Source organism: Atractosteus spatula, chromosome 23, assembly GCF_055471065.1.
Source record: "Atractosteus spatula isolate fAtrSpa1 chromosome 23, fAtrSpa1.hap1, whole genome shotgun sequence".
NCBI lineage: Eukaryota > Metazoa > Chordata > Actinopteri > Semionotiformes > Lepisosteidae > Atractosteus > Atractosteus spatula.
The window spans coordinates 1,319,263-1,341,720 of record NC_142728.1 but is presented as its reverse complement, the minus strand read 5'-3'; the positions used below and the strand labels follow the sequence as shown (position 1 = coordinate 1,341,720).

The window sequence follows — 22,458 nt, the reverse complement described above, 5'->3', positions numbered from 1 at the left end:
TGCAATGTGAAAGAAATCCTGTAGTCCAGTATAACTGCGGCTCACTTCAGACTCTGCACACTTGATCATGTGACTTGGGGCCTGAGCACTGTGTAAACACTAAATCCCATTTCCTGTATCTCGTAATGAAAGCAGTGCAGGAGGAGATGACAGCCTACCTATTTTTAATACTCCACAATTTGTTTGGTCTTAGCCCTTAATTTATTTCAACAGCTGATAAGACTTTTTTTAGGAGGTCATCAGTAATATTTAAAACCATATCACATAATCAGGGCAACGTTAAATTTGCAGACAGATTGCATGTTTTTAATAAGAGGATTTATTACTTGCTCAGGAACACCTTTACAAAATTAGGTAGTGCTAATGAGTTTACTAGGCATGGTATTCAGCATCAAGGATCGGAGAAAAAGATTTATGACTAAGGAAACTGAACAATCCTTAACCCACACTATCAGTGCACAGCTCTTTGAAGAGCCCCACTAGGATTAAAACAAATTAAGTTACAGAAATTAATAACTTATTTTCAATGAAAATGCTGTCTTAAAATGAAATGCATTTCATCAGCCTCAGAAAACGTGGTCTCTCCCTCTGCTGTGAAACCTCCACGTTAATACAAGTGCAAAACTATGGAAAGAAATATCCCTTGTTCTTTTTTTATAAAACCTGCTTTGGCATAAAAACTCAGATTTTTTTTTGTTCTGCTACCATTTTGTTTTTTAAAAAAAGCTATATAAAATAAGTTGTAATCAGTATCGCAGAGTATAAACTGTATTTGACCTTTTAAAGTTCTGCACCAGTTATATTTCCAGCATAAAAAAAAATGCAAAAATCACCTTTGTTATGTGTATGGTACAGTTTGTGGTACGATCTGTTTACCTTTTAAAAAAAAAAGCTTCAAACATGGAGCAGCAAAAGGAAAGGCTGAGGTTAAAACTACACCGAACGAAGACAAAGTGATTTTGATACCCGACGAAGGCTCGACAGCCAAAAGTTTGCATTTTTTCTTTCCATCCGCATTACAAAATGGAATCATCCGCTACTTGTTCTTAAATACCTAGGCAGAGATTAAAAAGACAACACCGAGCCACGGGCTATGTGAGCTCTTCCAGCCGCGATTGATTATGTGTTGGCAGGAGGAACACGGGGGTCGCTAGAAACGGCAGATTTCTGAAGCTTGCTGGCAAAATCACATTTAAGAAGGTATGCTTACATCACCATATAAAACACATCAGACTCAAACAAGAACGTACAGTAAGAATGAATTAGTAATATAGAAGAAAACCGTACATTAGCTGGCATGGGGGATAATACGGACGAGCAGGACTGGTTACAGTAAAGACATCGCCGTTTAATTTGATGCAGCAAGTTCTGAACGATTTACATGGGAAATGACTATTAAGGCACACTGAATCCTAAAAACACATGGCTTGTTCCTGGAGATGGTTCTGTCTGAAACTTGTTTTCTTGTGGGAGGGCGGAATATTTTAATTCCAGCTACCCAACTTAAGGAAGGTTAGACATTAAACAATTTTACATTTAAAACCTGGGTCTAAATTACCGACTCTACATCTACATTCTACATTGGATCTGTCATTAATAAATCACTACTTTGGATTAATGTAAAACAAGAAATTCCAAACTCAGTTTGAAACTCCAGTCCTGTTTAACTAAGCCTGTCATTACCTGGTTAATGCGCCTGATCTGAAGTGGGAGGAAGTGCTTTCCAGCCGAGTCCGGTCTCCAAGCTCCTCGCGCGATGCTCTGTGCCCCCAGCGTGATGGAAACCACAGCCGCCCACGGCGCTCGTGGCGGAATATTCAGACATTCGGCTCCGTGAACAGCTTTCACGTTAATGACTGGATGGTTTAAATACATTCAATTCACAGCAATAAAACGTTAGTTCTGACAACAATACATTTCCTAATATAAAAACATTTTTACAAGGACCCTGAATCGTGTGGGCTGGGTTTCTATTGTTATATAACTAGTGGAGGCGGTATGTAGCCCCCCCCCCCCCTTTATGTTTTAGCATTACTGGTGAATTTTTTTTTGAACTGTCAGCTAATTGTACCCCCCGCCCCTCTGATAAACCAACCCCAGAGGGTGAGTGGTGTCTGGATGTGTCCCCTGATGGGGCTGAAACCACAAGCTGGGTGGACACTTTCCAGTAGAAAACTGGGCCCCCATCAAATGACCGGATCTGGGCGGACAGCCGAGAGCCACCAGTACGCGCCCCTGCGCTGGCGTCACTCCAGTAGCAACTACCTCGCCTGCCCGGGGCTGAGATAAGCAAAGCGTACAACTTCACAGACAAAACGCAGCAGAGGCCCTACAGAGAAATCTAGATCAGAGCCGCGGCCAGCCAGGGCAGCCTGCTCGCCGCCCCCCTGCGGCGGCTGGCACTGCACCCCCCCTCCCCCCCGGCTCAGGCCCGGGGGCCCACGAAGGCCTGCATCATGTCGATGGGCAGGGGGAAGATGATGGTGGAGTTCTTCTCGGCGGCGATGGTGTTGAGGGTCTGCAGGTAGCGCAGCTGCAGCGCGGAGGGCGACTCGGCAATCACCATGGACGCCTCCTTCAGGGCGCGGGACGCGTTCATCTCCCCCTCGGCCGCTATCACCTGGGGGACAGGCAGGCGCGGGGTACTGGGTGACCAGAGCTTACCGGGAGGGCAGCGTAACAGCCCACAATTATACATGAACAACAGCTGGGAACTGCATGTAGAACAGAGAGCAGGAGGCACTTCTTTACACAAAGGGTAGTGGGGGTGTGGAACAAGCTACCCACCCACATCATTGGAGCCGATACCCTTGGAGAAAAGGCGGAATGAGAGGCTTGAATCAGTTGTTCACTACCGAACGGCTGAATGGCCTCCTCTCATTTGCAACCTTTCCGAATTCTCAAATATAACCTGTTGAGCAGGTGCGTGCGGGCTAGGCAGAGCAAAGCAAACACAGATGAACGTCTGTGGTCACTGACAAGAGCAGCTGAAGGAGGCGCTGCCACTGTGAAACTGGATGGAAATCTGATGGCATTAACAGCCATTGTGAAAAATGGACACAAACACAGAGGCCACCATGAAGGGCTACGTGTTCAATAACGGGCTTCTGCAGTCTTCTTGGAGAACAGACAGTGAGTGTGTAATACCATGTGTTTGCCAGCAAATCTACTCAGGGAGAAAGCACTTACGAAGCCCTGAATGCACAGCAAAGGGAACTCGCCACACCCTCGGTACAGAAATTATACAGACACGCACAGCAGCTGAGCTGACAAGAAGAGCTGAGCCGCCTCGCGTTCTAATTAACAGGCTTCAGTCTGACGGGTCAGTGTGCCCACTCACGGTAATTAAAGACGAGCTTCAGAAAGAACCGGCTGCCCGTCACAGGTTGACACATTCAAAGCGGGCACCGAGAACGCTCTCCGGGGTTGTAGAGCACCAGGGAGAGTGGTTTCCTTCATGGGAATGAGGGCGTTTGTTTACTTCGCAGATCCGTTTACACTGTTCCGACCCCCAGAGAGAGCCACGTCTCTCAAGCCGATCTACCGCAGGCCTGGGAAGCAGCAGGGAGGAGGGAAAGCTCAGGGGACAGGCCCTGCCTGCTCTCCTGCCACGACACTGGGTTTATTTCTGGTGCTCGGTGGGGACACAGATTCCTGAAGTCCCCGCCTGAGCAGCTCAGGCTGACCTTCATCCTGCCCGATCCCCTCCCCCCCGGGGGCTACTCACTGCTGATGGGGGGGGGGAGCCCTCCCTCCATCTGTTGCCTGCACATCCATTCACAGTCTGATCTAATCTTGTATACCGCACTTTAACTTAATCCTGTGGCCCGCTGGGCATCCCTGTCTCTCAGAGTCCTTACTCCAATCTAGTGCAGCGCACGACAGGTCCCTCTTGCAGTTTCTGCGCCTGTCACTAGGGGTCGCTGTTTCTCAGCCTGGGAGCGAGAACGGGCCTGGGCGGCGGTGTGGGCGACGGTACCTTTGCCCGGGCCTCCCGGGTGGCCTCGGCCTCGGCTGCCATGGCCCTCTGCAGCTGCAGCGGCAGCTTGACGTCTTTGATCTCCACGCGCTCCACCTTGATGCCCCAGTCGTCCGTAGCGTCATCCAGGGTGGACTGCCGGGAGGCAGCAGGGAAACATCAAAGACAGCTCGCCGAGCAGCCCCCTGCACACTGCCCCCGGCCCCGGGCACAACTGCCCCTGCTCTTCACTCACGACTCCCAGCAGAAGCTGCTGCGTCTATTCTTAGCTGGCCGGCCAAGAGGTTCACATTTCATGCCATTGAGAACAAATAGCAACGGGCCACTGTAGAGCACTGTGCACCTGTTCGCTGCTGCTAGTATTCCCAGAGCCTACTCTGAGAGTGTGACTCGGTCACAACACAAAAGCCCGTGTGGGCTCAAAGCGCTTCACTGTGGCTTGGACAGCACGGCTCTGCCAGCGCAGACAATGTCGTTCAAGCAGGCAGCTGCGCCAGCATGCGTAGGCAGCAAAGGAACCAGTAACGGGTTTATTCCCTACTGAAAAGAAACACAACGTTTCGGCTGTGGAGCCTTCTTCTTCTCCAAAGAAGGGAGCCTTCTTTGACACCCGAAGAAGGCTCCGCGGCCGAAACGTTGTGTTACTTTTCTTCCCTGTCCAGCAGGGAATAGACCCGTCACTGGTTCCTTTGCGGTACGATGTCTATTAAAGCAGGACCCGGTGCCCGCGCAGAGAATGGAAAGGGGTCTGATGTGGGGCAGGTCCCCTCACTCCGTACCTGCATGCTGTGCGCGATCTCCTCCCGGTCGGACAGGATCTCCGACAGGTTCTTGGTGCCCAGCACGTTCCGCAGGGTGGTCTGCGCCAGCAGCCGTGTGGCCGCGTCGGCGTTGGTGATGTTGGCCACGGCCAGCGTGGCGTTCTGCACCCGGTAGTACACCACGCCATCCACGCTCACCGTCACCGAATCCTTGGTCAAGACCTGGGCGACGAGAGCAGGCGAAGACACTGCTGAAACACTTCCGAACACGTCCACAGCACCAGCTGGCTGCCCCTTTCCCCCAGCTCACTGCTCCGAGTCAGCGCTGGGGAAAGACTCTTTTCAAAGTGAGTCTTTGCACTTACAGGTTATTTACGCAAGGGATTTCTTTGTAAAACTTGGAACAAGATGGGGGGAAAACTTTGTTCGTTTCAGTGAACTATGCAGCATGTGAATAGTTACTTTGCAAGTTCATTTTATGCAGTTCTGGAAACAATTACAGTGAGTGCCTCTGCGCCAGTAGTTTGCACTCAGCATCCTCAGGAAAGATCAGAGCTGCGTGAGTAAAGACACAAGCAACTTGCCAATGACAAAACTCAGTGCAGTTGTAGCTTGGAATGCAAAAACAAACCATAAACAGGCAGAAGAACAGTTCAGACTGCTTGCGTTATTAGAAGACACTGCTTTTCTCTATCAATTGCTTCAAAACCTTTTGCAGGAGTTCTGCTTACCTCCTGTGGGGGAATGTCAAAGGTGATGGTGCGCATGTCCACATTGATGAAGCTGTCAGTGCAGGGCAGGATGAAGAACAGACCTGACAGAGACAGCACAGGACCGGTAAGTATTGAATCTTGAATATTTTTACCCATGGGAATCCTCACACTGCCAACAAAATGTCATTTCCAAAGCTTTTCACTCAAATGAAAAATGTGCTGCCGTTTCTTCAAAGCTACTGTGATCTCAAAGGTTCACACACAGCAAGACACAACGTAGCAGCGGAAGACGGCAGCACTTTGGTAACTGCAAAAATGCATAAGCGATACAAAATTAAAAACATCGGGTCCAACAGATTTAATGTTGCTTTTCTTATCATGACAGGCTTAAGTAATTAAATACATCACATTAAGAATATATTACCATCACTGAGGATGTTAGTATCAGGTAGGATCACATGGAGAATTACTCCTGGCAGTGCTGATGCAAAGACTGAAGTAATTGATCTCGGTTCAGACTGTTCTGCATCTCTTCCAGTGTGACTGGCCAGCAGGCAGAGCTTAAACAACTGGCTAGTCGGCATGATGTTCACCCTGATATCTTCATACTGTACATGTTCTCTTCTGTCAGCGCTGTCCAGGGCGAAGTGCAGTCATCGGTGAAAAACTGACTCCGCCCATTCTCTCATAAGCACGTAAGAAAGGCTGCACATGAGCCTGTTTGGTGATAAGCAGTTCATTGAGTCTAGGATCTTATCCACCTGTTTCTCGGAAGCAGCCAAGGTATCGGCTTCAACACCATGGCCCACACTCCCACCACCCTTTGAGTAAAGACGTGCCTCCTGTCGTCGGTGTTAAATGCACTTCAGGTAGTTTCCCCTTGTGTCCTCTGCTTGGCGTTTCACTCTGGCTTCTGAAGAACCCGGTGAGGTGACTTTGAGCACACAGGTCATTTTCCTCTACGGGACAGATCTCCTGTCATTCTGTGGATGCAGGGGGTTCATTTTTCAGGAGATTTCTCTTTCTGTAGCCACTGCTATCTCACACCGATTAGCGTCCTGTGATGTGATGGCCCTGGGCCAGTCCCTGACAGAGCTTCCCTGTTTCTCTGGACAAGCAGTCCATCTTCGTTACTCCAGCAGGACACGTCTGTATCTTTCACAGCTCTTACATTAATCAGAATCATGTGTTCCTGAACATCTGTTTACACAGATCTTTAATCAACACTTGGCTATTTTAACCAAGTACAACAATCCTGATCTCTGTCTGAACTCACATGACCTAAGCTCATGATTGTGCTATCCCATGGGGCAAGACTATGCAAACCTAAAATGCAAATAACATCAGTTATGCTATATACAGTATTAAAAAAAATGAGTGTTGCATTTCATTTTCTTCCTGCTTTATTATGGTCTGGGAGCTTCTGGGCTTCTTCTAGGATTGGAATTGCTTAAAGTTGTTTCCATTAAAACTTCAAATAAAAAAGAATAGTGTAATAACAAAAAAAGCAATTTCACTGACAACCTTCACTGACAACCTCAGTCAGGAAACATTAGAAACCTTTAAACAAACACCCACTGAGAGCAAGCTGATCTCTTTTCCCGGCGAGCGCTATTATTAGACAGTTCTTCCGAGTATCCTCTTGTCTTTTCATTCAGGCCCTGGACAGCCTGCTATTGTTTCATTTGTATGCAAGTCAGTTCCTTCTTGGAACTGAGTGTTCAATGCACGAGCCTTACAGTATTATGGCAACAGCAGTACAGTTCTCAATTATACTGTCCATCAAAGCGTGCTGGGGTACTGTTAACGCTGTGAGACTGATGTACAGCTTTACTGCATGATTATTTTGTTGTTTTACTAAAAAACTATTTGTGCATGGCAGGTAACTTCAGAGGCATTTTCAAAGCCATGTGAATATTTGACCACAAACGTCTGAGTGTGCAGACCTCCTGGTAGCTAAACAACTTTCCTGATTCCAGACGTGGGTGAGCTGCGGCTTCAGTCTTCCAGTATCAGAGGTTGCCAGCCTTTCCTGGCATCTGCCCTCTTCTCTTCCTGTCGTTTTCCTTCCTTCCTCGTGCTCAGTCTCTCCCTGAAGGGGCTCCTAGCAGGGAGCTGGGCTACACTAATGAAAAGCACTTGTGCTCGGTCAGCTCACGCTCAAAGTCTTTGCTGAACCCCTTAATTGCTTTCGGTTCCTCAGCATGTTGCCATCTGCCATTCCACTGTTGTGCTCCAGAACTTACAACTTCCAGTTTGTGAGCAAAAACAAAACTTATAAAACTCCCAGCCGAGTTACTTAAGGATTTATTACATGAAAGCGCTCAGACGGAATGAGCTGAATGGGAATGGAATGGGTTGGGAAACATTGTTTTTACATATTGATCTCTTTTATTAATCAGGGCAAATTATAGAAATGTCATAACAGGTGAGCTAGACTAATTACGTTATCGCATCGCAACCAATTCTATTTAATCTTGTATGTATCTTGCTCTGTGCAAAAACTTTGAGGACATCCTGAGTGTGGCCCTGAGCTCAGCTTCTTTAAGCCTTGTGCACGTGCAAGGGTATCATGGCTGTGAGCTGAGATGGGATACTCTCAATCACAATCGAGAATAAGAAACATGATTAGCGATTCTAAATGTGAAAAAAGACAAACAAAGCTGTTGGGAAAGCCTTGTGGACATCCCAAGGAAAACTGGACTACAAAAAGTGATTAGAATGGCATCCATTTGAGCAAGTTATATTTGCAGTGAAGAATAAGAATACATTTTTGTGCATTCAGGGACCCTCTGAGTCCTGCAGACCTGCAGAGTCTTTTCACTGAATTGCAGATATTTCTGCTAGCAGAAAACAGAGGCACGAAGAGCAGAAAGGTGTCTGATTCGTGGCTGCTCTGATGTGGTTTGGGGAAGGCAAGGGTCTTGAGTGATTGCTGCAGAAGGAGGGGCAGAGCCTGACCCAGACGTGAGCGGTTTCCAGTGCACTACTGCTTTACCTACTGAGCTAAAGCAGCAGTGACTGCAGACAACAGGAACTCACTTCACAGACCCACCCACAGATTCCAAAGCATTTCACTTAAAGCCCGATCTGAAACAACACTCCCATACCACAGAAGAGCAGAGGAAATGGATGCAGCTCTTTGCTTTTGTTACCTTTGGTAAGAGAACAGGAGAGCTTAGCTACCAGGTAAGCTCTGACTGATCTGGTTCTGTTCCTCTGAGCTTGCTCTGATGACATTTCACAAGAGACAGAAGTTGTCTCCGAGAACAGAGGAAATTAATGTGAATGTGTAAATATGCACATTTCAAAGCACACAGTATCACAATGTGATCAAGCATAAATGAGAACATTGCAACTATGATGCAGTCTCTTGAGAGGCAGAGCTTAGTGACCCACCTGGTCCTTTGGCACCACCTTTCAGGATACGCCCAAGTCGAAAAATGATGGCCCGTTCATACTCCTTCACAATCTGTGCAGAGATACAAGCGCACGCGCAGAGTCAGCACACGACTGCTACAGCTTTCCCATCATGATGAGCTGTGTGTGTTTAGGGTAAGACTGCTTTTAATGAGAAAAGCAAACACAAAAGCCAATGTTCTGATGTCAAAAACTGCAGAGGAACTTCTGTAGGAAGTGGCAACAGTTAAGTCTTCTGTGAAAGTATTGCATGTAGGATTTGCAAAGCACTCAATGATTTTAACACCTGAGATACATCAGATCATAGTCTACTTTTCAAATCCTACTACCAGTACTTTCACAGGAGACCTGTTACCACTTCCCATGCAAGTTCTTTCTTTGCAGGTAGTATCGTTCAAATGAGAGCGACCCCTTGGTGCAAGGAATTCTGAAGCTTTTGAGTCACGTCCCTGCAAAAGACACTTCCACGTGGCATAACATAACAGTTAGAGTTCTGAAGAGTTCTTATTGAGCAGTGGTGTTGAATGTTGTATGGTATTATGGTATTGTACTCTTGCTGTGTTTTATTATTGTCACGTATGTCATATATTTAAGAGCTCATGATGTGCAAGACAAATTCCCTTAGGGGCAGCAGAAGCAACTCCATTTCTTTACAAGCTCTCTTCCTCACGAAGCCAAGCTCATCTCGGTCATGTGGATACTACAGCACCACAAAACAAGAACAACCCGGGAGACTGCTTTAAGTCGCCGAGCGTAGAAATGTGGAACGTTCTTGCCCGACGGCCCGCCTGGACTGACCGCCTCACCTTGATGCACATCCATATGGAGATGGGAAGAGTGACCAGTGTCAGCAGAATGGAGAATAACACCAAGATCCACCCACAGACACCGATACTGTTGTCGGCTTCTTCGAGCGCTGCCGGGAACAAAGGAAATTCATCAGCTGCCACTAACAAACACTCGGCATCTGATCTCCGAGCTCAGATGACAAGCTGACAATACGGTGGCTGCCAGCCAAAGCGATGCATTCCCACCTCCGCCCTGCAGTAACTGAGTGGGTGCCCTCAGCTAAGCGTTTTGGTCATGCTTCCACGCCACACGTCCTCAAGACGCATTTCTCCAGACCATGCACCGCTTCAAAGCACTCGCCTGCCTGCCATTCCCCAGCTTTGAACTGACCGTGTCCGAGTGCCCAGCTGGAGGAAGGGCCATCTGACCTGCTGCCGTACTTGGCTGTCGTGCTGCTAACAAGAGCACTTGTGGCCCTACTGTGGAAACGTGCAGAGGTCATTTGTTATCAGGTCAGTGTGAAATGGATTCTAAACAGGGCTAATTAATAATGACTAATAAACCTCTGAAAGATCTCAATCGGAAGGTACCTGAGAAATCCTCCATAATATATTTACAGTCACCGATCACAATCTAGGTGGTATTTTATACCTCGAATAGCTGCTGGCCTCATAATAAGAGCTGACAGGGTGCCACAGGGGTTAATTTCATTTCAGTCCTATAAATACTATTTCATAGCTCCGGGTTTTTATTTAGGTTATGGACAGTTTACAACAATGATCTGATTCTTTCTAGATGCCACCATCTGGCAAGACCTTGATTCACCTAAAGGGGAACAAAAATGCTATTTTTATATTGTGGTGTAAGAAAGAATTTGCATTCATGAATGAATGATTTTCAGTGAAAGTAAAATGTACACAGTAATGTGTAAAACCTCCAATTAACATCACAAAAAAGACTAAATTTCCAGGTATGCGAAGCACCATGTTCTGCAATTCATAACGAGGCAACAAAACTTCTGGTGAGGTGAAGCGGCCCTATTAAACTGTAAATCAGCAGGTGTGTGAATACATCTCTTCTAATCCAATAGATATATTGCTCTCGACTTCCGAGACGGTTTTGCCATCAAATACTCTTTACTTGTTAACTCTGCATGCAGATCACGTTGGAACATTTCCACAGTGAAACGTCTGCTGCACAACCTGTACTTATTCGCTCGTATATCACAGTACATCAGTCATTACAGGGACTAGTGAGCAGGAAGGGACGGAAGCCACAATTCTCGTAACTCTCGCTATCGCTAGTGCCGAGACAAGGAGTCATGGCGACCAAATAGTGCTTTAACAAAGTTCACGATTTTGTGCCTAATCCAGAATTTGTAAATGTCGCGATACCATCAATGAATTTATTCTGTTACCAAGATATAATAACCAGTCTGAGAAACTGGGACTTCAGTTCCCCTTTAACATGCACTGGAGTTCACTGCTCGGCAGTCCTACCTTTTTCGAAATCGGCTTGTGTGAACCTTGGTGAGCCTACAGACAGAATTCACACGTTTAAGACAGACACAGTGTGTCCGGGGCAGCACAGGGCAGGAGGAGCAGCTACTGACTGGATATTCCATGAACACACTGTTCCATTAAAGACATCATATACAAGTTCACATCTCATATAGCAGGATTACCCACAGGCACTTATATAGATGTTGAGCCATGTTTATTTTTCTCTATATCTAAATGGATTTGTGATTAATTAATTGCATTTTTAATCATCAGCACAAAGCCTTTGCAAAAAAAAACATAAAACCCAAATTACCATGTAGCTCAAAGTAAATGTTCATGCATGATTGTAGGCAGAGTATACAGTAGTCTCAAAGACCTTTTGAACACCCTAATGTCATATAACAATATAATTTAAATGACTTCACAGTACAGTTATTTTGCATGCTTTTTGAATAAAAAATGACACGATAGCTCTTTGGTGATCATGCATTCCCTCATTTCAAACTAGACTGGGATAGTCTTCCAAAGGACTCAAGACACTTGTGATTTTCTTCCCTAATTTTATTATTTATATGCATTCATTGTTTCTATTCTTGGAAAGTCTTTTAGGATGTTTTTCCGAATAAACGGTTACATACAATAAAGATTACAATGAATGATATTAGTATTAACCACAGGTGTTATGTTTGGTATTTTCATCATCTGGTGCTCTCTTTACATTTTTTTAAACCGTTATCGTCTTGTAGAAAATGAAGGAAACGCTACTTCTAAAACAAAAAGAATGCGCTGTGATGTAACGGTGTGCCTCTGACAGCACAGCGGGCCAGTGACCCACGCAAACAACCTCAGAACAGGGTTGCGGGATGCGGGATCGCATCAGAACTAGTAATGTACAAATGCACCGCCCCACTGGCCTTAAACAATACTATGGGACTAGAGCACAGACCAGAGCATATCAGCGCCTCGTGTCTTACCCGTGAACACGGTTTTAAAACCCGACACGGAGCACTCGAAACTAGTGACGAGCTCTCCGCGACGCGTGATTTGCACAGGTTCCCCCGTTTGCCAGCCCTTGTGCTGATTTCAGCAAAAGGGTTAGCGCAGGATCAGCGTTTGTGAAAATGTTTAAAAGAGTAATCCGTTACAGTCACAAGCTACTTGGGTCAGGGATTACTTCTGAAAACGCAAAAGAAGGTCGGAGGGGAAAAAGTACGTTTAAAAAAATCACAGGTCGCTGTGATCCATGCTCAAGTAAAGTAATACATTAACTCATAACATAAATTTCTCCCAAACATGCTTATTAATTATGAAGACCCTGAGGATTTGAGCCTTTAGCATTTAATTACGAGCACCACCGTCACCTGTATCCCATACACATGACGTATAGGTTTCTTAAGAAATGTCCCAGTTCTGTACAGAAACCTACACGTTTATAGAACTGGGACATTTCTATGGTAACCTGTAGGTGATTTTGGTATGGATTACATGAGTCCCGCGTACGAAAAATAATCTGCTGTGCATTTTAATATGAATACATACGTTTGCATTTAGCAAATCCGAGCGACGTTCGCGTATCCAAATGAAAAAAGCTGACGGGCGGTTAGCGTCTAATTCAAATGTGACAATGCGCAGGGCGTTGGAGCAGTACCGGAGAAACGACTGAAAATGATGAGCTGGAAAGGTGGGCAGAGTGTTACATTAACTGGAATAACTAGGTAACATATTAAAGGAAAAGAAGTCGCTGATTCGGATTGAGAACTATTAAAACTGTACGGATAACCACCGACCTCTGCTCACGTTCAAGAGTCACCACAGGTCTAGACGCATGACCAAATATTACAATTTCCTATGCTTTCCAAGCTGCTGATTTTCACATATCTTTTAATAACATTGCTGTTTGTTTTGTTTGTTTTTTTTGTACCCAAAGCTCGAAATAAAAAGGACGATTTTTCTCCGCGCCCCGGCTTAGAAAGGTTTCTCTCCAGGCCGAGACCTGTCTCCACGACCCGTTACATTCTCTTTCAAAAATCGATACGTCGGGTCAGAGGCTTCACGGCGAACCAAAATCGATATTAGTATTTATTGTATTCATCCTGTGTAGTGCGGCACTTCCGTGCATAAGAAACAATGTATCCGCGAAGCTATCAAGAGCACTGTTTACAACTCAAGACGATCTGACTCGTTACATTTTACAAAAGAGCTGAAACACCGACTCCGTGTTTCTTCCGAGACCCGCTGTAGTGCCCCCGATGCAGGGACACGCCCCAGCCCAGAGAGCGCGGATCTATGAAGACCGTACAGCAGCACTCGGGAGCCCAAGATCGTCCCAGCTGCTGCGCGATAAGGAATGTAACGCTGGAAGACCTCTCGCCTCTGAAAGAGGTTGCTGTGTATAGAAATAGAAATAGAAATAACCGAAATCCCTTTCGTGTTTGTTTTTCTTCTCTTTGAACTGGATTCTGCAGTATTCTGTTATCTGACCTCTCCACGTTTTACGCACGGACGTCTTTTCCCAAACATTTTGAACCAGAAGGCTGTACTGTACTGAAAAACTAAAGAAATGGAGGAGAGGGGGTCTTCAGATCGCGCACTCTCTATGCGTGCTGTATATATATACTGGAGGCGTCGCACATCTACCTCTTGGGCAAATACGAAATACACAGCACAAGAAGAAATGTTCAAGAATGAAGGAAAAATGCATTTAAAAGTTACACAAAAAAAACCCAGTGAAAACACGTTACCTGCCTGGCGTTCTCGTCTGTTCGCGGTTTTCATGTCTCGGCTCTCCGCGTTGTCCATGGCCGGAGAGAAACTTTGCTGTTGTATTTTTACAACACCACGCAGGGGGAGTATTTCTGGGGTCTGAGCTCCAGCGACACGAATCCCCTGACGTCACGGCAGGAAAGCCCCCCCCCCTTCCTCCTCCCCCTCACCCTGTAAACAAGCCTGGGAACCGCTTATTCGGGGGGCACCGGCGGTCCTGCAGCCCCTCTCCGCTACGCAGCGAGGGCAGGCGGCTCAGTCGCGCCGACACGGGCACGCTAGTGCTGCGGGCCAGCTTTTATGACGGCGCATGTATGCCGAATCCACAGCCCAGGGCCGGCTATGGGCGCAGGCGAGCCAGGCGACTGCTTAGTGCCCCGAGGCCGCTAGGGGGCCCCCTCTCTCCCTCCCTGTGCAGCACCCCAGGTTTTTTAATCGGCACGCTCACACTGGATCGCAAAATCACCTGTGGGGGCGATCCCAAAACAGGAATTAAATCCAGGCGTGGAAGAGCAGAGCCGGATAACTGATCTCCAAGCAGAGGTACGCCAATTGAATTGTACTCGCTATAAATACAAGTCACGTCACTGTAACAATGCATCACATGCACCACGATGTAATCATTTGTATTTCATTCGGTTGGGCGTCTGTCAGACGCATGTCATGAGCGAACTGTATAGGCATGACATGTTCAAACTGGACACGTAGACTACGTCAGGTGTTTTACTAGAAGTTGACAGATTCACAATTGTACACACGCCGTGTGGATAGAAATCTAGGTATAAATCAGACAATAGCGTGAAAGCGAATGTACGGCACGGAAGAGTGTTCAGCGATTATCGGGATTAAAATGGCTTTCCTTGCGGTTTCTCCTGTATTTCACTGAATTGTATCATGAGCTCAGCTTGTAGCCTTCGGATTGCAGTCTTTCTCCCAGTGTTGATTAAAACATACCCGCCGGAGAAAACAGAGGCAAATTATTTTAGAGATTATTATTCTATATTTTATTCCCATCTGCTGCGCCCTGCTGATCTCACCTCCCTTGTTCCTGAGGGCACGTGTTTATTCATTTCTTACTCAATTTCGTATTTATTTCTGCCAATCCTTTCTTCACACGTGTACTTCATTCGTCCCCAGGGATTCAGATCTTGAATAGTAAGAGGTTAGAAATTAGCGTCAACCTTGCGCCAGGAATAGTGTTTCACATTTCCCGTCTTTTAAGTGTGGATCAAGCGGTGAGAGACACTGTTAGTGTCTGATAGTCACTCTCACCCGTGATTACTGTACGTCACTCAATGACAGTGGTTCCCCAACACTTCTCACTCTATATCCTGTGTATAACTTTGAGAGTTTTTTTTAAATTCATCGAAATGATTTTGCATCTCTCCCTCAGAGGTGACAATTCTGAGTTAATATAAAGCTTCTAAATACCTGTCGCACGCTGCTTCCGCTAGTGCAGTGCCAACTATCTGATATTAATAGACAACATTTTTACCACCTGCACTCTTTGCACTTGACTACAGTAACTTTCTTATCTTTCAATATATTAAATAACAGCTTCGCTAATAGTAATAATAAGGAGCGATGTGATGCTCCATTGATTGCAAAACTAGTTATTATATCCTTATCACTATACTGTTTTCCATGTAATACACCAGGGGTATAAACCATTTAGATGATTTTAATCGCTCGTGTAGTTTTTTTTATAATAAATTGTCTTTATAATCATTTCAGACATTTTGGTTAAAAAAAAACAAAAACATTAGTATTTTATGCTCTCAGACTTCATGTCCGACACATGACATACAGACTCCAACTCTGCTGCAAATGTTGATGCATTATTTTTACACTCTCATTCGAAAAGATAGTCTTGTCCAGTCTCAAAAAAGACTAGAAAAGCGCATTACAAAGGCGTCTCAGCTTTAATGCTTGAAAAGCGAGCGAACAGGGGGAACCGCCTCGTCTCCGAACCGTGACTTGGCTTTAGTCTGGATAAGAGATGTACACGCCTGGTGTTTTGCGTGGCCGGCCTGGTGGCTCCGCGGGCTGAACCATCGGACACTTCTAAAGTTCCGAGAAGCACATCGACTCCCCGTGAGTGCCGTGAATCGAAGACGAGCCCCGAGCCTCCCCGTCAGTCTGAGATCTAAGCCCCGGGTGAAGCTCTCACGCTGTCGGGGTGAGTTTGTGGAAGGGGCTGTTCTCTACCACGCCGGCCGTTTTGGGGGGCTCCATTTTCGGGGCTCTCCAAAACTGGGAAAAAGGGGGGTTTAAGACCTTAATTAATGAATAGTTCTTCATTCAATTCTAAAAAGCAGCCCCTTATACCACTGAGACACCTGCAGGACAGGTGTGGCACTAGCAGTGAGAGAGAGGTGCAGTCCTAACTAGGAACGACAGGAGTCTCTCTCCAGCACATTTCTCTTGATACGATCAACCGGCCGCAAGCTAAACGAGTCTGGCGAGCAGTCTCGTAGGGGAATGTCGCTGTATTAGGCTGTCTGAAACTCCTTAGCCGTTATATACTTTATGCATGATTTGGTGAGTTACAGTTTCTATTTCTCTTCAGTGTGGTCAGTGTTGAGCCCTTGTAACAGAATCCACAGCTGTCATTCAGGAGCCGAGCCCGCCTCCAGAGTGACCTTCCTCAGCGGACACGCCCCGTCCACCTGTTCCACAGGTGCGCCCGGCAAGATGGCGGCGGGGCGAGTTTCTGCGGCGTGAGGTGTGTTTGCGTTTTATTTCTATTTTTCTTATTTTAAGTGCAAAAAATCAAATCTTACTTTGGGGAAAGCTAGACAAGAATGTATTATTGTTGCTACTTTTGTTAATCGCATTTGTCTCGGTTCAAATGGTGTTTTAGGACGCCGAAATTACTGCCCTGTCCTTTTCAGCGTGCTCTCAAAGTCTTAAAAGTCTGCATTAAGCATTCTTATAGTATCTTTAATTTAAGTATGTAAATCAGTTTCTTTTAACGAAAAAAGGTTCTAGTTTACCTTCAAACATTTGCTTAATAAAATCTGTGTAGCTGTGTAATTTCTCCTTTTCGGGTTCGGGCTATAATAACGCTTTTCGCTCCGAAATTATAAAATATTTTAAAGATTAAATTTACTAATTCGAAGTTTTTTATTTCTCCAGGTGACAAAAGGAATCCAAGAACGGGCCTCTGCTTATGGAAGTGTTTTTTCCTGGGTAAGGTAGATTTCTACCTTCCACTATACTATTTATATTTGCGTAAGTCGGTAAGACTACACGTATTTCCCAGCATTTTAACACCAGAATGGGCTTATACTGACTATGTCACTTCTTTTCGTTTCTTTGTGCTTACACAATCTCTCCTTTGCGGACCCGGGCTATAGTAACGCTTTAGAAATGATTAAATATTGTGAAGATAAAATTTACTTATTCGTAAATTTATTTCCATTTCTCCAGGTGACCAAAGGATTTCAAGAACGGACCTCCGGTTCGGAGAAAGTGTTTTTTCCAGGGTAAGCTGCATTCCTTACTTCCGATATGCTATTTGTGTAACTGAAAAAGACGACACGTATTTCCCAGCATTTTAACACCAGAATGCGTTTATACTGACTCTATCACTTCTTTTCGTTTCGTTATGCTTTTGTTGAAACTCTTAGGCGCTGGTTATTTTTATGGCTCTCTTATTCATCTATAGAATCCACTGGGTGAAGATTAATAATACTGTCGAACTTTGATGGTTTTCAAAGCAAGGAGTTAAACCGAATATGATTAAAGCTGTGAGTAACTTATAAATCTGAAGTTTATAAGTAGTAGCATTGAATTTCTATGTTGCTGAATGTATTTTCTAAACATTAGAGTAGTGTGACTGGGTTGTATCTGTGATTTCTCATGAAATTACCTAGTAGTTTCTTATTGAATTGGAATGTTTTTCTATATTAATTATTTAGCTTATTTAAAAAGTTAAGACTTCAGAACGTCAAGGGAATCGATTCTGCAAATCCGATCTCTTCTTAAAATGATCCTTTTTCTTTTATTTTCAGTTCTGCGGCTCCTGATCCTCAGCGCTCCGACGATCTCCTTTCCAGCTCCACTCCAGCAACTGACGATCTCCGGCAACTTATTCTTGACAATGTGTGCTTTTTCTTACATTTGATTTTTGTTACCAGTGGCTTGATCTGTAATGTCCCGATTCAGTGCTGTATTTTATTCTTGACCTGCATGTTTTCTGTTGATTGCTGCTATTGTATGTGCTGTGAATTCTGCAATAAAAACTCTTGATTTCATTGTCTGCATTGTCCTGTATTTTCGAAGGTGCGAAGGGTTGTCTTGCAGTGTGCGTCACGCACTACTTTGACTTGGAAAAGTGCGAAGACTCCCGCCTTTTTAGATAGTCTCTGGGGGGGAAAGGGTCCCTAGCAGGGAGCGTGGGTATAGCCCCGGGGGGAGGAGAACTGAGGATAGCTCTAGCCAAGCCCCCTCACTCCCAGCTAGAGGGGAAGGGAGGCTGGAGATGGCCTGGGCCCGAGAGAGACGAGGCACCCCGGGTGGACTCAGCCTATCAGTCACAGCTTGCAACTGACAGCTTTCTAAGTCCACACCAGGAGACCCGCCTCTCACAGGCACCAAAGCCATCACCAGGCTGCCTTCCTCTCCTGCTGGGAGTGAGTGGGCTTGGCTAGAGCTGTGGTCAATCACCCGGCCCCCCGCTCCTAAAAGCGGAGTGGGTGGGGCTTGGTTTGATTGACGGATGGAGACCACGCCCTGAAAAGTCCCCGATATAGACTAAGTTTTTTGGCGGGAAAATCTGGCCACACTTAAAAAGGGGGTGGCCTCTGCAGTTTCCAAGTCACAATGCGATAGGGTGTCCCCTTGCGGCCGGGCACTCCAAGCAACAAACAGCCCATCGCATCGATTCTCAGAAACTGTTTGCAAAATCTCTCCGCCAAAAAACTCACCAACACCAGGGTTTTTCAGGACCAAGGGGGTACAGAACTCTGCACAAGAAATGAAGAACACAATCAAACTTCAATCAACAATTTATTGAGCGAAAACTGCATACAAAACAAAGCATTCCAGTACTACACATGCACAGTCCTCGAAGTGAAAGTAACATACATTTCAATTACAAAGTGTCAAAGCACGGCTACATTTACGCTAAATGCTTCTACACGTAAAGAGTACGAAAAGATTCGCATGCAATTACAGGTAAAACACACAGGAACATACAGCACGTTACTGTTTCTCCCAGGGATCTGTCGAGGCGGCGACCGGAATGAAGACTGGAACTTCGTTGCAAGTCCTGCAAAACGACAGAAATCAGTCTCGGCTGATGATCTCAGCTAGTCAGATCAAGCATTGCAGTACTCGGGCTTACATTTAAAGTGTGGATACCAAAGGCGAAACACAAACAATACACCTCATTAACGTGAACAACTCAACAAAATCTTTATAGGCTCCGTTCCTAATGCAAGAAATTGTATAAAGTGATCTTATCTCTTATCTTAGTTGTGATGCAGTCTGGAAGCCAAAACGGTTTCTTACGGATCTGTATTATGCGCATCAAAAAAGCTAAAGGCATCGCAGTTTTAGCAGAAAATGATTTCTATAAACAGCAGGCCTACAGTGTTGTCGGTCCAAAACCATTTCTTCCGTGGAGAAATCTAGTATCGTCTAGCTTGAGTCTTCTTTTAACAAGGTGCATGACGTTTTCCAACAACACTTTCCGGCAGGTACAGATATAGTGTACCTCAATAGGATGCGTGTAAAAGAATAAAAACGTTTATACTTACACGGTTAATTCCAGCAGCTGAGCCAAGCATGTCCTGCCCGAAGACACCAAACTGGAAACACAAGAAAACATGTATTTATACGACCATTTAAAGATAATTTAAACCAAGGTTTCTTAGTAGCAAACAACGTTTTCAACAGGACAGATAATGCAGAATGTATTTCAATACGTGTAAAGAAATGAATAAAATGTTTATACTTACGTTTGTACGCGAATCCTGTCCTGGCAGAAGACACTAAACTTGAAAACACAAAACAGCAGAATTTAGAATTTAAAACCATTGAAAATAAAACGCATTACTAACAAGCGAAAATTTTACCACTAATATAAGAACATGATCACACAACTCACTCTGTAAAATAATGGAAATTTTTTTTTACAATTCTATGTAGGCTCTTTTCGGTTTGGATAAACGCATATGCTTGATTTTGCGAGCAAAGCTCACGAAGTGCTTGGTAAAGATTAGGATAAAGAAACAAGAAAAAGCGACGTTTTCATTCTGCCAACACAGCAGTCTTTACTGCTGAAACAGAGCTTTTCGTCGATGTCTGTGTAACACGAGCAAGTGGTTTGTTAAAAATAAGAGAAGCGTTGCAAAAGGAAACGGTAAAAAAAAAAAATCCGTTGAGCTCCCAAAGAAAATACGTGTTTTAAAGCTTTCTCCCGAGAGATGGAGAGATGGGAAAACCACATAATTACATGAGTTAAATTTGATCAACATTTAAATAAAGGAAAAATAAAAAATAATCATTAAAAGACGCGGAACAAACTCACCCAGCTCCCTTCTCTCCCGCTGAACCTGGCGGACAGGTGCGCGGGGCGTGGCCTGCGACTGATGTCATCCGAGTGGGCGTGGCTACAGACTGACGGCGCACGTAGCTTTTTTCTTGGCTCCGCCTGATAACTTGCGGAAGAAATCCAGCACGTTTTCAGAAGACCCCATGAGTTACACGTTTCATAATCTTTTTTTTCCATGGCCGTCTGCGTAATCACAGTACATTAATCCTTATTAGTATCCGAGAGCCACAGGAATGTAAATTAAAGAATTTAGACATATGTAGGCGAGCTGTGGGGTTAAAGTTCGTTGCAGGACACTTACTGTTCTATAACCTGACTTATCTTAACACTGCACCAAAAAGTTAGATTTGTTATCTGTAAACATTTATCATATACTGAATTTACCACCTTTTTTCTTCTTATTAGTCATGCAGCTGGTGTGTTTATTTAAGAAGTTACGAGAACATGAGAAAGTTCCAACGAGAGGACAGTATTGGATCCGTGGAGCCCTTTTGGTTACTGGTATCAGCTTGATTCGACAATCTCATGCAGCCATTGCTCGAAAGAACACAGGCTGTTGGTCTCAACAAAATGGGTGGGCCACTTGTGCCATTCTCCCACAACTCTTTGTGCAATGAACTTTTAAATACACTTCCCCATGGCATCCTTTCCCTTGGGTTGTGTCAAAGGAGTTCACACTGTATTGTGAACCTCTGTGGTGCCACATCGATGCTTTACTGATGAGAGGACAGTAATTGATAATGGCAGCTTTTCTTGGGCAACAATGCCACCTGGAAGAAAATGGGTATGTCCTAACTGGATAATCAAGGAAAGTTGGGGATATATGATTTGTCTTCATTGAGATACACCTTGCACTAACTAAGGAGCTTCTGTTCTGCACCTGTCACACCTGTAGTGCACAGATTAAAGGGCCCGAGACTTGCAACTGCAGAACAGTAGTATTGACGGGACCAGTGCAGGACAGGCTCGTCAGTGCTACAACACCACAGCAACCACGGTGCTGCGCTGGGAGTTAACAGGGTCTCCTGGGTGGAACTGGCCTGTTCCCACCTCAGCTGTGGCAGTGCAGATACCTTCTGCAAAGGTGCGGATTAGCTTAACTGGCACAAATTGTGTATGGACCCTGTCCTGCACTCCTACCATAAGCCTGTCCAGGAAGCCTCAACCCTTTGAAAAAATTTAGCTAGATGTTTAATTTTATGTGAAAATATTTACGAGCGCTGCAGGTGTGAGACAGGAAGTTGTTTTGCTGATAATGTACCTAGGTCAACTTGGTACATAGTGCCCCTTAAATCATTTCCTGGGTTCCTTTTCATGTTTCTGAATTTGCTTTGCATAAAATAAGTAGTACAACAATAGTCTTGTAACACAAAGTTGCCAGTTCTGTTTTTAAATAACTCGAAAGTCGGGTTAAATCTTTAAACGTCCTTGATTTGCATATTTAAAAACCGACACGGTGAGAAACTGATTACATCTTCAGCTTTCTAAACAATGAAATTAGCTACGACGTATAAAGACCGTGCTAGTTGAAGCCTTTTAAGAACATGCAACGGCTTGCTTTTTAAGGCTAAACCCGCAAGTCTTGTGATTACGGTATGATTTTGGAAACAAACTTAATTTTCCCCTTCAAACAAACGCACAGAAAATACGGGTATCAAATGCAAACACAACAGCTGCCCCCTCCCCACGCCGGGCAGACAGGGAAATAAAACTGGAGATCTTACCCTCAGCTCCAGTAACCGCGCTTGGACTCTTTCCAGCCGGGGTTACTAGCGGTCAAAGTCGCCGTTCATGGTCACGTGATCGCCCGAATCCTCGTCGCGTTGATAAAATAAAGATTAAGGGTACAACAAATATTTCAAAATGTCATCATAAACTGTCTCGGGATTTTTTTAATCAAATGCCCTGGGATTCCCGTTTAAGCATTTTGCGCACTACCGCTTCTTAACGGCTGCATTGGTAAAACCCC

General features: G+C 45.0%; 1 protein-coding gene and 1 long non-coding RNA gene across 3 annotated transcripts; one reads left to right on the top strand and one right to left on the bottom strand.

Annotated features, from left to right (window-relative positions):
* Positions 1 to 284: 284 nt before the first annotated feature.
* On the bottom strand, positions 285 to 14,518 carry stom (stomatin). 2 transcript variants are annotated; one of them, XM_088940269.1, is made up of 8 exons: positions 13,906 to 14,039; positions 11,162 to 11,197; positions 9,680 to 9,789; positions 8,853 to 8,925; positions 5,472 to 5,554; positions 4,759 to 4,962; positions 3,980 to 4,114; positions 285 to 2,620 (listed from the first exon to the last, which is right to left on the bottom strand). In XM_088940269.1, the coding sequence occupies exons 1-8, from the start codon at positions 13,961 to 13,963 to the stop codon at positions 2,426 to 2,428; spliced, it is 894 nt and encodes a 297-aa protein (XP_088796395.1). In that variant the 5' UTR covers positions 13,964 to 14,039; the 3' UTR covers positions 285 to 2,425. The 2 variants fall into 2 exon arrangements, with proteins under 2 accessions (XP_088796395.1, XP_088796396.1); XM_088940270.1 differs by lacking the exon at positions 11,162 to 11,197 and having other exon boundaries at positions 13,906 to 14,518.
* Positions 14,408 to 18,191, top strand: LOC148816025 (uncharacterized). Its single transcript, XR_016094743.1, has 6 exons — positions 14,408 to 14,470; positions 16,534 to 16,652; positions 17,066 to 17,119; positions 17,360 to 17,415; positions 17,598 to 17,679; positions 17,944 to 18,191. It is a non-coding gene; the product is annotated as an uncharacterized LOC148816025 (long non-coding RNA).
* Positions 18,192 to 22,458: the final 4,267 nt, after the last annotated feature.